We start from the raw sequence: 15,330 nt of genomic DNA on the forward strand, positions 1-15,330 counted from the left end.
TTTAGAGGCCAGAGAGCAAGCAACTGGGTCTTCTTATTTGAAACACCTTAAAAATAAAAAATGTGGCAAAAAATATTAGTAAATAGAATACAAATCTAGATAACTGTAGCAGAAGAAAAGTATTCAATTTGGAATCTCTAATACAGATATTCCTATGGTTTTAAGATTACAGTCAGAAATGAGGAAACTGCATTCCAAATTTTGCCTTGCCTAATCTTATTCTATTATCGGCTGGAGTTTTCAATGTAGGACCTTGTCTTATATTTACAGCGTCCTACAGAAAAAAAAATTAGTAACAAATTATTAAATATGAGTTTACGGGAAAAATAATTCATAGCTTAATCTTCATCATTGGAAATTTTAAAATTAATGGATTACATCAAACCATCTTTCACATCTGCTTTATTGTAATGTGAAATATAGAAATATTTGAAAACTTTTTGGGGGAACTTTAACTGGTAATATTTGACCCAAATATTCAAAAATATTTGAAAATATTTTGTAATATTTTGCAACTTTGGCATAATTTCTGGAGAGCAAAAAGATAACCTAATTAATGTCATACTTAATGACAGGAGAACAAAACATTTTCAAAAAGTAATAGAAGTATACACATTTGTGAATTTATTCTGGAGAATTTACTATTCACCTCTAAAATTGTTCATTTAAAAATAAAGAATGAAGCATATCATTAACACATGAATTCCGACTTCCATCTTTGGCTTACACTATGACTTACAGAGCTCTCTTTCTAATTAATGAAATAGTTAATAACATAATCATATTTAAGCTTGTTAATAAATGTTTAAAATCCCATGATTTCATTGAAGCACATACAATTCACAAATTCAAATTTAAGGTGATATCTCTGTGGAAATTAGAGTGAAAGAAATTGAACTTTGTTCCTGACATTTATGTGCTGCCCTACACTGAAGCAACTTTGAGCTCGCTCCCACTTCACTGTACCTACCTTCCATTTAGTTGCTAAAGTCTACCTTATTGTACTGATTATAGCACTAATATGGCCAGAAACAGATGGCCATTGATTTAGATGTTATATGGAAATAATTCTTTTCCTTTGAAAAAATCACTTTTGTGGTGTTCCTGTCTCCACTGATCAGATATATGCAGTTATTCTTTTCCAAGGTAAACATTTAGGTTTACTTAGTACGTGAAAACATAATTTTTTAATGTAGTTTCAATTAAATTTAAGGAGCTGTCCAGACCTTTGAAAAGCTAAGTTCTGTGGTAGAACTCTCATCATGAATTTTAATGTTATTATTTGAATTTTAATACATTGCCAAAGCAAAAAAGCTGCTTCCCCTCTTAAAAAAATTGCAGCAGAAATTTAGAAACATTTTTATTCAAATATGGGAGGGGTGGGGGGTCATTCGTTTGGTTTTGTTCTTTTAACTCCTTCCCTGCAAGGATTTTAAAACTTCATAAAGTTACTTGTGCAAAATTTCTGTATATTTCCTTCTGTCAGTAATTTCTCTTGATGTCAAAACAAAACTAGTATTTATTCTTTATTATAAATTCCAAAAACAACAGGAATATTGTGTTTATTATTCTGAAAGCCATAAATGGAAAAAGCTCCAAGAATATTAAGTAGAAACTGAACATAGAGCTTCCAGATACATGATCGATAGGGGACTTTTAACATACAATAATTATTACAGGTACTATTATGTGGATAAAACTTCACGTAGGATATTTATCTAGCTCATTTTTCTATTAAATAAGTCTCAGTTAAATTTACAAACAAAAATGATGTAGCCCTGTCTGCTCAGTCAGTTTAATGAGATATGAACTCTCTATAAATAAAAATATTTTATCCTAAAAAAGATTTCTAAATAACCTATAATTTATAGGCAAAAATATATCAAGCCACTTTTAAAGATTTAGAAACATTTTTCAAGTTTTTAAGGAAGATTTGAAACATTCTTTTAATCTCAATTTGTTTTCATTGCTAACTACTTGAGAGACTTAAGAAAGAGCAAACTCCCCATAAGATTCAACAATGCAAATTAATGTTCCTAATAATTGTACCTGTATCTACATCCACATATTTTGTTAATTATTATGTACAGTATTCATTTGAAAAAAGGCTGAATTCTAGCTGCAGTCAGTTATAAGATAATATTATAACTTTCAAAAAGCTTCTCACATAAAGTAACTTTAAAAAAATTGTTCAAATAATTTCCTATTGCTAATTTCAAAGTAAAAAATCAGCTTCAAGAGAAGGAGCATTTGTGAATTATGATCGAATTTACTTTTTTTTTTCTGCTTCTCTATAGAAAAATCAATAACAATTTTTGAAAGAGGAAAAAACATAACATTTTAATAGAAATATATTCAGTAAGGATGAGTAACAATTCTAACAATTTTGTCTTTAAGTCATATTAATTAGCATGATATAAAGGAATTCATGGGATAGTGATGAACCTCAAACTGACTTATGCTTACTGTTTGCCCTTATCAAAGTATTTTCTTTGTGTACAAACTGTAAGTTTTAATCCTACCAATTATCCTTCTTCAAAGGTTGTCTCTGCCTACTATTTAAACAATGTATTTACTAAACTACAAATTTAAACTGACAAACACAAATATTTTTTTTTAATGCCTGAAAGACCAAATTTGTATATTTTGTTAAAAGAAGTTCTTTTTTGATGCAAAGACATCTCTATTTTATTTTCTAATGCTAACATTAAAATGTCTGTTCTTAGGTAACTAGGTATTAGATTCAGCAGCCAGATTTAATTGTTTTAATTGTCAAAACTTATTTCTACCTTTATTCTGCAAGGGCAGGGCTTTATTTCTTTTGCATCCTGTACATGTTAATGGAGAATCTAAAACATCTAAGTCCTATAAACCACTTAAAACAGTAGATAAATAAGACTGAATACTTTTTATTAAATTATCAGCTGATAGGCTACCAATAGCTACCTCCCAAAAGCTTTTTTTTAACAGTATTTGCTAGTCCTTGTTTGCTTAGATTTTAATCTAACATTTTTGTTACTTTGATTTTAAAGAAACAGTGAGGTTTTATTATTTATCAGATTACTGAAGAGTTAATAAATTCTATTTTAAAAACTGACATGAAATTCAGCTCCCTTTGAAGGCAAATGGAATCTTACCACTCATTTCAGGAGAGCAGGATCAGTCCAGAAGAATTTAAAATCCAATTGTCTTCTAACTTTTACCATATGAATTCAGTAGCAACTGGGTATGCTTACTCTTTGGACACATTTGATAATTTAAATCTTTTTTATTACTGTTAGGAAATAAGTCCAGCAAAAGGAAAAAAAAAAATTAGCTGGCATTTTGGCTAAAGTATACAACATTCCCACTTCAGCTTTTTCATCTGTATATTAAGGTATAAAACACTGCTCTAAATAGATTTCACAAATACTTGTCTTTATATCTATATTGGATAACTGAGCTTATTTTGTTTTATATTTAGCTGCATGCTACGTAGTACTTTGGCTATTATGAGTCTAACTTCCCAGAATATAAGAAAATATCTTCCCTGAAAATTCTTTCTGAACTGGATGCCATTTAGTATAAATATTCACTTTTAAAAAAAGCTGCCCACTAAAATTATTTGGCTGGTGCCTGCAGTTCTAAAGTGTTTTCCCTAACTTTTAATCTTTTCTAGTTTTTAATTTCCTTCAAGTCCAAATTCTAGACAATTAAGAGGACCTGTCTCTGTATGTCACTATTTCACAATATGTAATATTTTCAAATAAAAGCTATATAAAGCTCAAGCCTTTGTTTTTTCCCTGAAAGAAGTAATTTCAGGCAATACATTTAAAGGCAGTAGGTATTGTGCCTAAATTAACTACGGAGGTCAAGAGACCTGTATGAAATTTCTCTTAATATGAAAATATGGATTTATGATTCTGTGAAAATAATGTTTGTGGTAGACAGCATGTTATCAAAGCAGCTTTGAAAGCTTATATAGTTACCTTCTCTGAATGTTCTGGCTACTTCTGGTCCTCCCTCATCTGGAAGAAAAAGCTGGTTTCAAAGTTAAATTTGCAAATTATTGTTACAAATCAAATATTCAATTTCTTTACTTTAAAAACTCTAGTACTGTGCAAAATTTTGCTTATTTACTTAAAGATTCAAGCTGCTTGTCCTGGAGATTTTAATTTTTGTGGAACTGATTATAGCAGATCCCAAATATCCAAGAAAAGAAACTCAAACAAAACTACAGCTAAAGGCTTTTTAACTTGTTTTTTAATTCTTTTGGAATACTTAATGTTGTTTGATGTATAATGCATTTGGAAACATGCAATTAAAAGTTTTAACTTTTACTTTTGATTTACTGCTTTCAAAACTTAGCTCTAAAAGCCAGGTACCATAAGAGGAAGCACTGCAGCATTATCAGTTGGAGATTTTGCTGGGGCCATATTATGTTAACCTGCACTCCTAGGAATAATTCTGATCCACAGAAAAGTTCCTATTGAGTTCCTTGCTATTATTTTCATGAATATGCATGAATATTCACTATTTAGCCTCCAAATAGACAGCAGAAATTCCTTACTTTTTCCAGCAAGGAACAGAAAGCATTTTTAGTTCTGATGTTGATCAAAGCTATTTTACAGGACAAAACTTTTTTGGAACTAATTGTGTCAATCTAGGTCCCAGGATTTATAAACTTCTTCAGGAAGCAGTGCAATTTAGTCTCATGTAAAATTTCCTCTGAACCCAAGCAGAGTGTGGTGCAGAGACAGAGCAGGACGCTCGCGAGCCCCCAGGCCAGTGCGGACCCAGGTACACAGGTCCTCCATGCTCAGGACCCAGGGCACCAGTAACAGCTGGGATGAAAGCTGGCTTCCAATCCACAAACCTACAGGTGTCAAACAGTGAGGGCAATGGAAAGGCATGGAAGGTTGCTCAAGATCAGGCCTTTGTGATGCATGCTTTTGCTAGTATACAGTTGAAAAAATTAGTAGTTCTATCTGTTTTACCTGTGCCTTGATGCCTCTGGTCTATTTGCTGTGAAGTCATAGGCTTCACCTCTCCCCCCACAAAGAAGCAAGCTGGCAAGAAATTTTCCAGCAAACACAGAAAGTGTGACCCAGGAGTGGAGAGGGAGAATTGGTGAAAAGTCGTTTATATTATCTAAATCCAGGAGTTAAATCAGGATGGTCTGTTAAAGAGTTACCAAATCAACCAGCAAAGCTCTCCACCGATAGTTCTTTGAATTGCTGGAGTTGAAGCAAGTCTTTGAGAAGGTGCTGGGCAGGAAAGGGTTAATGTATTTTTTGGAACTGAGTGACACTGATGGCTCTATTTGTGGTGACAAAGAGAGTTATGGGTCTGATCCAAGGAAATCGTGAGCACTTTAAGCCGAGCAAGAGCCTGAAACTACACAAGGCACAGCAGACTACACCTTGTGTCGTTTTGAAAAACTGTTGCCAAAAATAAAGCTTTGATAACTTTTCCATTCAGAATTACCCTTTTTCGGGCCAAAAACTGTCTCACTAAATTAAAACAGAATATCTAAAATTTCGGTCTAGATGTGTAACAAAGTTTTATTTAAAGAAGATGTGAAACTATTTAGAATGTAATTTGTAAGTTGTCCTATTTAAAACTTCGAAAAGAATTTAAAAATGCATTACTGATAAATACAAATTAGGGCTATTGAGACAATTTTGAACATTTCCTTAACTGTAAAAAAGGCAAGTTCAAGTTCAGAGCCCATTAATCATTGGTAAAGACAAATATTTAAACTAGAAAAAGTGCTTTTATACAGATAACATATCTATTACAAGGTATGAAAAGAGTTAGTCCACTTTAAAAAAGTACCTGCTCCACAAGTATTATGAGCCATGGAGTTGCTGATTTTACCCTTTATTAGCCTTTTCACAGTAGATAATGATACTTTAGTGTTTTCCTAGAAAAACTGCCCACCACATCCCACCCCCCTCACCCCCCCACTTCCAAAGGGTTAACCAGATTTTAATCCCAGATTTTTTTTTGAAAAGATAAAAAGGTCTATAACTGAACTGGAATCTAATGGTCACAGTTCAGTTGCCAGTGGCAGGGGTCTTTTGTGTAGCTCTCCCACTGACTGCACAGTCTCAGGTATCTTGTCTTTGCTGTGCTCTTACACCCTCAGCTGCACAACCCTACTATGAAAAGGACCAGCCCGAGGGGCCAGATGGGTAAACAGGGACTAAGAGCTATCTTCTGAGAAGTTAAAATACTCTGCATTAAGCAGAAAATAACATTTTTATTATACTTTTTTCACCTAAGAAAACAGCCATAAACCAGTTTTCAAAAACCACAACTGAACCCTTAATGCATGCATGACTTGTGAAACGTCTTCATGGGGTCTGATCACAAAAGCCGCTTGGGGTATGGTCTGATGAAATCCCCTGAGGTCAGCAAGTGTTCAGTGATTAGCCCCCAGTGGTGTTAACTCTTTACAGCAGGTTTATGGCACACACCTTCCAGAGAAGTGACTGCAAAACACTTCCCATTCCTAGCACATACATTCAGTTCCCTACATATAAATGTACTCTGTGAAACTGGAGTTGGGTGGTACACAGCAGTGACCCGTGGCAGAAAACTTCCAAACATTTTGAGGGGAAAGATCTCCACATTTTACTGACAAACTAAAGCCAAAGCTACTGATGCAAACATCTGCAGCTGCAATGATTTTAGCAATTTCTCTCATGTATGCCAGTAAGAATTCAGATCCACTGCATGTACTTCTATCCGTGAAATGCTGGCAAACTACCTGTATGAGTTACAGAGAGTGGGACCTCAGTCTGCCTGGGAAAGCATCATGACCTCCATTAGGACTGGAGCACAGAGATCTGCAATAAGCACTATGAGAGGCAGTAAGATGTACCTTGATTTTCAGATTTTGGGGGCTGAAATGTGGCTTTAAAACATTTAAACTTTAGTTTAAATAACTGTTTAAAAACGTTATCACCTAACACTGTGAAGTCACTCTTTGCCAAGGGCCAACACACCACCTACACAGAGCCGCAGTCCAAGCCAGTAGAATGTTGTCTGTCTGCACTTTGCAGAACAATCAGTTTTCCCCTGGTTACAATGAACTACAGATGTATGCAAAATCTTGTCAAAGTTTGGGGTTTTTTTTACATTTCTGCATTCAGACATCTTCAACTTAGCTCAAATAGTTTTCTTCATACACACTCCCTCCTTCAAAAACTATTTTGCAGTACAGTATATTTTCTCCACTTTTTTTTTGTATTAGGAAGGAGAAGATTTTACTAGCAGAAATTTTTCATATTATTTACTTTTTAGTCAGCATCTTGATACTAGTGTTTGAGGAAATGCTTAGCTGCCGAATTACATGCAATTTAGGTATTTATTTATAGAAGCTGAATCACAAAACCTGCACTTTCCCCCTTTCTAGCAGAATTCTGCCAGAGCCAGCCCCTCTGAATCCCCCCAAAACTCTAACAATTTCACTGGTTGCAGGTGAACCTCACTTTGCATCTGTTGTTAAGGAGGTGGGGAGGAAGCATGACAATGTCTTGTCATTAAAGTTATACAGAGAAGACCTGCTTACCTCAGTGTTAGTCCCCACTGATGAAAGTGTCTCCCCAGCCAGCATGTGGTTTTCTCTCTCATGGTAAAACAGAACCTATTTTTTAAAATGGATCTGACAGGTATTCTTACATTGCTTTTTTTTCAAAAGCAGTGCTAAGGTTAAGTATTTTGATTAAAGTATATGTTTTAAATAGGTTCCTTACCTTTGTTACCACTAGCACACAGAACTGCTAAAGGGAGCAGTTTTTACAAGTTCACTTGCATCTCACAGCCTGGAGTATCTGTGTGTTGGTGTACTTTGGTCATGTTGAACAGTGAAGCTGGACTGGCCAGCCTTCTCTTCTGCCTCCTTGAGTTCCCAGGCTCCACGCAGCCCAGGGCAGCAAACTCCAAGTCACTAAAATGGCCTTCTGATACTACTTTTTACAAATCATTGAAACAGTTCTAACTAATCTTCATTGCAAATGCAAAAAATAATCTGTTTTAATCAAGGTAGTTGGACCTACTTTTAAACATTTTGTTGTTTATCATTATCTATTTCACCCTGTTTGTTCTTATCAAATGTCCCTTCCAAATATTAACAAGTGCTAAGACTACAGTGAGATGTGGCCCTATGGATTTTAATGCACATGTTGGAAACACTGCAAACCAGGTAAGTTCAAAAAGAAAAAATGGCCTTCTTTGGCAGAGACTATGTCAAGTGAGCTAAACACCAAAATACTGTTCAGTCTGAAAGAAAAACATATTTCCTACTGCATTTAGGAGATACAAGTTAAGGCTGTGTTATTCTAAATGGGATAAAAGGGTTTCAAAGAGAAAGACATTCCTTCCTCTTTTCTGTCAGTTTAAGTCTTGAATGATTCCAGTGAAGTGACTGAGGTTACTTAGTCTTTATATCTCTGTAACTGAAGGTCGCTTACCAATACATCTCCTGGATAGTTTAATTGACAGACATGTCTTCTACTATTTGGTTCAACGTTTCTGTACCTCTGCTGTAGCCAAAAATATATTAATTGGGAACTAACACCTCCAAATTGGTCAAAGTCCTTCTGTCCCAGAAAGCAATGAATAGCTATATCAATGATTCACCCTGTCCTTCCAACAAATATTGATAATCATCTCCTTCCCAGCTCCCCAGATAGATACAGTGGATGGGATCTTCTGTGTTGATGGGTAAAGCCTTCCTGTTTTAGACAACCTTGCTATATAAACCCTTTCATTAAATAATCAAAATCCACAGCTAATTTGCTTGCCTGTTTCCACCACTCCCATGAGAAAACTTTTCCAGAAGTCTACACCTGTATTGGCTAAAGCCCTCCCCTAATTTTGAGCTTATATATTAGGGTCACAAATTGAAAGTACAAAATTAGGAAAAAAAATCAATAAAATCTCCAAAATAAAGCTGAACCCTTCTGTCTCAGGACATTATTAATGGGCGACTAAGTAAAATTATGTTGTAAGGAATGACTGCAAAAATGCCCCTTGCTCCAGCATGTATTTCCTACTTCGATGTTTTCCAAGCCACACTGACATCATTTACCTGGAGTCCTGCCTAGACTGACGCATGCAGTTTCTACTGTCGTCAGTGAGAATTCCCATCGTGTATCAGGGCCTCTGTACAGCCTTGTACTTCTGAGACTGCCAGTATGGCACAGTCAGGGTACCACTGGAAGTATGGGCACACTTTTCATTGCCTGGTATGTGCCAGAACTCTCTTCTGACTCTAGAGCTGGGATGCTTGGGGACGGGACTCAAAGAGGGGACAAATCTCCAAACATCTGCACTGTAGATGACATGTTGATACCACTGCAGAGTTACTCTTAGAAGAGGAGGAGGAAATCTGGTATTGAACAAACTGAACAAATGTATTGGGGTGCTCCAAAACAACAGACAGCATTGGAACTTTCTCCAAGTAATAGCTATCTCTCACACAGCCAGTAATGCTCTTTTCTTATAAAATTCCTTGGATATATCTAGGCCTCACTGCAGAAATTCAAAGGCATTGGTATGAACACCAGGATAAATGGGAAGAAAAAGGTGCTGGTGTGGCCTTGCACTCTATTGTTTTCTACACACAGAAAAGTAGTATGGCTCTTTGAGGTGATGGTAGGAAATGTTTAAGCCTTGATCCATTTCAATCAATTAGATAAATGTATCTATCTCTTGCTATACCAACCAGAATATACAAACCTTTCTGACATAGATCAGGGACATCAGTGACAAGGAACAAGACATACCATTCAGAAATCAGATATTTAATGGCCACTAATCCTATCATAATAGTTACAAAATAATGTAATGATGAGCCTGAGTAAACAAAATATATGAACAAAAATGGCAAGGAAAAAAATGCAATTAGAGTCTTGGGCTTGATCCAACTCCCTTTTGCTGTGGGAGTTCTGATAGACTATTACCCCTATGTAATTAGAGGTTTAGGCTTAATCCAGTTCCCATTTCCTTTGTGGGAATTGGGATAGGCCCCTATGCCCTAATTTTCTGCTGTCTTGGCCCTTGTATATACAGCTCTGTATAAGCACCTGTTTCACCATGCTGGTACTCTGTACCATATTAGGAATGATGTTTCAAGACTCAGGTAAGAGAATAGTGCAAAATAGAGCATCAATACCTCTTTTGCACTCACTTTGCATGGACCTAAATTATTAAATGAAGCAATAAAAATTCAAGTCTTTATTTTTATTCAAGATGCTGGAGACTGAAATACTTTTATTTCTGTTACCATTAAAAAAAAATTCCTGGTTCTTTGGAAAACTATGTGAAATGCTCCCACTTCAGGAAGATTACTTCACTTAACAAATTAAGTAGACAGAAAAACTGATGAGTATAATCTCTCACTTTGGCTCACCAGACAGCTCAAAGTGCCTCTAAAACACTTACTAGGGATGCAATTTCCAAACTTGGCATCAAAAATCTAAAGGTTTGTATTTCTAAGCATAAGGCAAAAGCAAACAAAAAAAACCTCTCAAAACCAATCTTGGCCATATTCTGCACTCCCCTAAGAAAAAAAGGTCAGATTTCTCATAGTGCTGTAATTTTGTTTGGGTTTTGGGGGGGGGGTTTGTTGTTGCTGTTGTTGTTTTTGTTTGATTGGTTGGTTTTTGGGGGGGTTTTTTTGTGAATGAGAGAAAATAGAATCAATTTTGTGCAAGAATATGGACATTATTATCTTGATAAATTAAAATACCTTTCATGTTGGCAATCATTACTAACCCTGATGTTGTCATAAGCACTCAGTGGTCAGCATGCTGTACACTAAGAATATGTTAAATATCTGCAAACTAGTAAAAGCAAACTTCCCTCATATACACCCTTCTGCACAGAGTTATTCACCTCTCCAGATCAGACCAAAGCAGGTTAACCATGTCTTCATGAATGCATGCATACACAGATCATGGACAAGCACAGCTCCTGACTCGTACATGTAGAACTCAAATGAACTCAAACATGTGCCTTGGCAAACACAGCTAAATGGATATGGTTATGACTCACACTGCCTTGGAAGAACTGGTAAAATGGATTGTATGTATGTCCAGACAGACGCACAGAAAAATAAATGCAAAACACTTCATCAACACGCAGACACACATGGAGAGGACACACAGTTACACTCAGACAGCATATACATTATGAAGGCATTTGCATCCTGGCTACATAACCCCCCCATTACTGTCTCTCTGCCCAAATCAGCCTGGAAATTTATCTGAGCTTGAACATCTTTTTTTTCTTTTTTTTCATAGAGAGACCATGTGCACATGTTTCAAAGCTAGTGACTACACTAAATGCATGCACACTTTAGTGTGTACATACCAACACTCACACATATTCCAGAGAGAAATCCCTATTTTCCAGAAAAAAAATCAGCTCTTTTCCCCTGCCAGGCTCTTTCTCTTTATAAGCTGCTGATGTCTTTCAGCAGTAAGTGGGAAGGGAGAAGCAAAAATATCAGCTATTAAATAATAACTACTTGGATTACATTTATAAAGATCATTTATCCCCACTTTACTTCTTGAAGTTTTATTTCAAAGTATGGCTTTCCATCTACAGCCTTGTCATGAAAGATCTGACTTTGAAATCTAAGCATGGAAGAGCAGAAATAATGAATCCTTTGGTTAGTACACATAAATTTGAGCTAAAGGAACTGTGCTGATGCCTTTCCTCTTGTTACTGATTCAGTGCCATACGTGCATATATCCCAATACAGGTAAAAATATTAAAAAACATTGGTTCCTGAGAAGCTAATATTCTAAATTAAACTAATCCCAAACATACCTTAGGGAGCATGAAGAAAAGGCAGGAATAAAGTAGGGATGCTTGAGCAGCGCAAGGGTGTTCTACAGAAGACAGCCAGTGGTTGCTGTTTGGTTCCACATAGTCCTCACCATTTTATTTTATCATCCTTTTCAATCTGTTATCATGGACATTTCACTGGTAGATCTCCTCTGAAAGGACTTGCAGAAGAAATCTGTTCTGAGGAATCTGCAGAAAAAGACAGTACCTGAATAGCAACATTAACTGAGAGTTGGTGTAATAATTTTGTGAATAGAGGCATCCAGGAGTCAGTGCGGAGATGAGGAGAATGAAAGGAGAGGACAAAGCAAGGAAAACAAGTTAGAGGAGCTAAGTTAAATTCTTTGGAAAGCGAGACTTATGGTGAAGATTGAGGTTATCAATGCCCTTTCTCCTCATGATGGTATAGAGGTCACATCAACATATTTTTCTCCGCAAGACATTGGAGCACTTATTGAAGGTCTCCTATGAAAAGTCTTCGTAATAGAAGACTGGTACCACTGGGGAGGTTATAAGCATTGCTGACCTTCTTATAATTACTAGTCAACACTCCAGCTGTTGTGGACGCTACTGGACAACCACAGTTAGTCTCACTGTAGTAGGACTGTACAGTCCCGCAACAACTGGCTGCTTCTGCTCCAAAGGTAAACTGAAGGATAAGCCCAGACAGAGAAAGAGCTTGACAGGTGTAGTAATGGCACTCAGTTTTGACAATAGGTATGAACTCAGGGCTCACCACGTGTTATTGACAAAGCCACATCATAGAACTCTTTGAAGGTTTCTCATTTATTAAACAGGGAAAAAAGTTTTAGGTTTTTGTTGGAGCCTTTTTCTTACTTTTTTTTTTCTTCCCCATTTAAATGGGATTATTCCTCAATTAACCTTGGTAAAATGTTTGGGGATCTCCAAGCTAGCAGCACTACATAAGTAACAAGAAACAGTCAGCAGGTGCTATCATATTTAAAAAGAAAAATGCCCACACACATTTCACTGTCTAGCTCACAGTTTATACTAGTAAGTCTGTGTATGGGCTGGTACTCAGAGCTGTCAGTTAGTATCATTAGTCAATATAGATGTATATTGTCCTCTCAGATGTATAAGTCAAGTTTCTTCTAACTCCCTTTATCACCGGTTATTAAAACCTGGTGCTTAAAGGAAATTACTTGTGAAAGCAGACAAGTTTTAGGGATTTCAATGATAAATCAACATTTTAATTGTATGTATGGATATTAAAAATAGATATACATGTGTAAATAAAAAGAAAAACTTAGTGGATCATACTGACTGTCAATGAAGAAGGTTGTTGATAGCTTTTAAAATTTTAATAGAGCTTTTAAATATTAGCCTTTTCCAGCAGGATGCACTTGTGAGATGTACTGTCTGATACGCCCTTGGCCAGAATTATCCTTACACACATTGTGCAGTTCACACACATTATGCAGTAAGCTGATTATTTTCTTGGCTGCAGCCCACCCTCTAAGCCTGGGCATTTCAGAGGAGAAGGAATTCCTGTACATATGTCATTTGCAAAGCACCACAAGATCCTCTGGGTTGAATGTACACTGATAGCTGTACACAAAAGGAGATACAAATAATAGAAGTGTTTTATTTCTGTAGCATTTGATTGGCTAAAAAGGGCTAATCTCAGAGAATTTAGTCTTCTTGAGCTGTGAAATAATTCCATGTACGTATGTGTGGTAGTACATGTTACAACACTTCCACAGTGTAAGTTTTGCTGTTGGAACTCCCTCACAAAATTTCTAGGTAAAATTATAAAGAAGATATATGGTGGAACAGACTGTAAAGCATAATTCTCACACTGCTTGGTTTGGGGAGTCTTTGAAATACCCTGGAGAAAACAGGGAGACATCTGCGTAGGATGTTCTCAGGAAGGGTTCAGCACAATCCTAGGGAATCACTGAAGATGCAAAGAGTTTTTCAGTCTTGGTCATTGCATTTAAAAAACAGATGAGCTAAGCAAGTCAAGGAATTACATTTCTGTTAAAACTGAAATCTTTCTAAGGTCCCTAAATTGTAGTTATATATTTTTGATGCTTCTTGAAGATATGTACATGCTCCTAATTTCAATCCTACTAACTTAGCAGTAAGGAAATTTGCATCAATATCTTCCTGTCTCGGTAATTTAATTCCCCTTTTAAAAATAAATTCAAATTAGCAACAATAAAAGAAAACACAAAAACTCCATTGAACTCAAGTAGTTACCATAAACAACTCCCCCAAACCAATCAGACACTGTGCAAAGTCATTGTTTGTTGAGGAAAGAAATCCTGAGAAAGGGGACCAGCCCCTGTTCTCACAAAAACCTATACTCTAAATCCCAGTGCCTGAAAGAAGAATGGGGGCAGAAGAAGGGGGGCACTTGATAACAGGACAAGGTGTACTAACACATCCCATGTGGGGAGAAGGGCTACGACAAAACGTGGAACATTTCAGGCCAGCAGCACTGACGTTACCAGAGTTGCTGGGAATGCTTTATTCAGTCTCATCACTGAACACTTTAAAAAAGAAGAAGCTGAATTGAGTCGTGACAGGCTTAAAGACACATGACTGCCTCCAAGCACAAATTTCTTACCAATTTCAGTAATCATTTTGTAATAAGTTTTGTCCCTCTTTTCAGTCTCTCTGACTTTCAGGTCATCATCTGCCTTCTGCATTGCAGTACAGGTCACCAATCTACAACAAACAAAACTCATTTTCTATTACTTGTTAGTTTTCATTTTTTTAATTACTGTGTACTAGAAAAGCTCTGATTTTGTTTTGGATAGCAAATCATTCAGAGGAAAGCTGAAAACCAAAAATATAAACAAAAACGTATATTTCAGGAAGAAGTTCAATGAAATATCTCTACTTCAGTTGGTTCATTTCTAAAGAAAATCTTAAGCTAGAAACAATTAATTTGCCCTTTTAACTATTATTTCTATAGCCAGACAGATGCAACTGAGAAATTATTTGTGAGGTACCTATTGCAGAATGTGGTTTTGCCGTATTTCCATTTCACTGGTCTTGAATGTGAAGGGTTTCAAAATTCTTTGTACTTTTTAACTGTACAAAATATAAAACCAAAATCTGTCGTATTACAAATTGCTTTTGGAATACTGTGATAGATGGGTAGACAACATAAAGTAATTTTAATGCTGTTGTACCATCAAATTATAATGGAGGGATACTGTTTTGCCTATGCAAAGGCAGTCATTGTATACTTGAGAACCAGAAGAAATTTTAGTGAAATATGAAACTATTTTAGTAATATAGTGCTTTAGAAACTCAGTCTTAATTAGGCAATTGTAGAAAAATAAACAGCTGTGTCAGGAAATTATATTACCCCCCCAACCCAGAAAAGGAACACATGAAGAGCTCCATGTCTATACATGATGGGATCTGTTTTCCAGTCACTACTGAAATGAGGCTGAAATTGCACAAATAACCTTGTAAGGAACACATTCGAAGTAGCTATGCCAGCTAAGC

The 15,330-nt window shown here is 35.9% G+C and overlaps 1 protein-coding gene across 7 annotated transcripts in view; it reads right to left on the bottom strand.

Moving 5' to 3' along the window:
• LOC104695099 overlaps positions 1 to 15,330 on the bottom strand; it is a 76,232-nt gene that overhangs the window by 22,600 nt on the left and 38,302 nt on the right. For 6 of the 7 annotated variants that reach the window (XR_005601928.1, XR_005601929.1, XR_005601931.1 and 3 more), the window contains exon 3: positions 11,827 to 12,033. Coding sequence is in view for 1 of the 7 variants with exons in the window: in XM_039552093.1 (XP_039408027.1) it covers positions 11,969 to 12,033; positions 14,438 to 14,538 (166 nt within the window). In the remaining 6 variants the exon portion in view is untranslated. Of the gene's footprint in view, positions 1 to 11,826; positions 12,034 to 14,437; positions 14,539 to 15,330 lie in introns of all 7 variants that reach the window. The other variant, XM_039552093.1, reaches the window with a different exon arrangement.

The sequence above is a fragment of the Corvus cornix genome, chromosome 5 (genome assembly GCF_000738735.6).
Source record: "Corvus cornix cornix isolate S_Up_H32 chromosome 5, ASM73873v5, whole genome shotgun sequence".
NCBI lineage: Eukaryota > Metazoa > Chordata > Aves > Passeriformes > Corvidae > Corvus > Corvus cornix.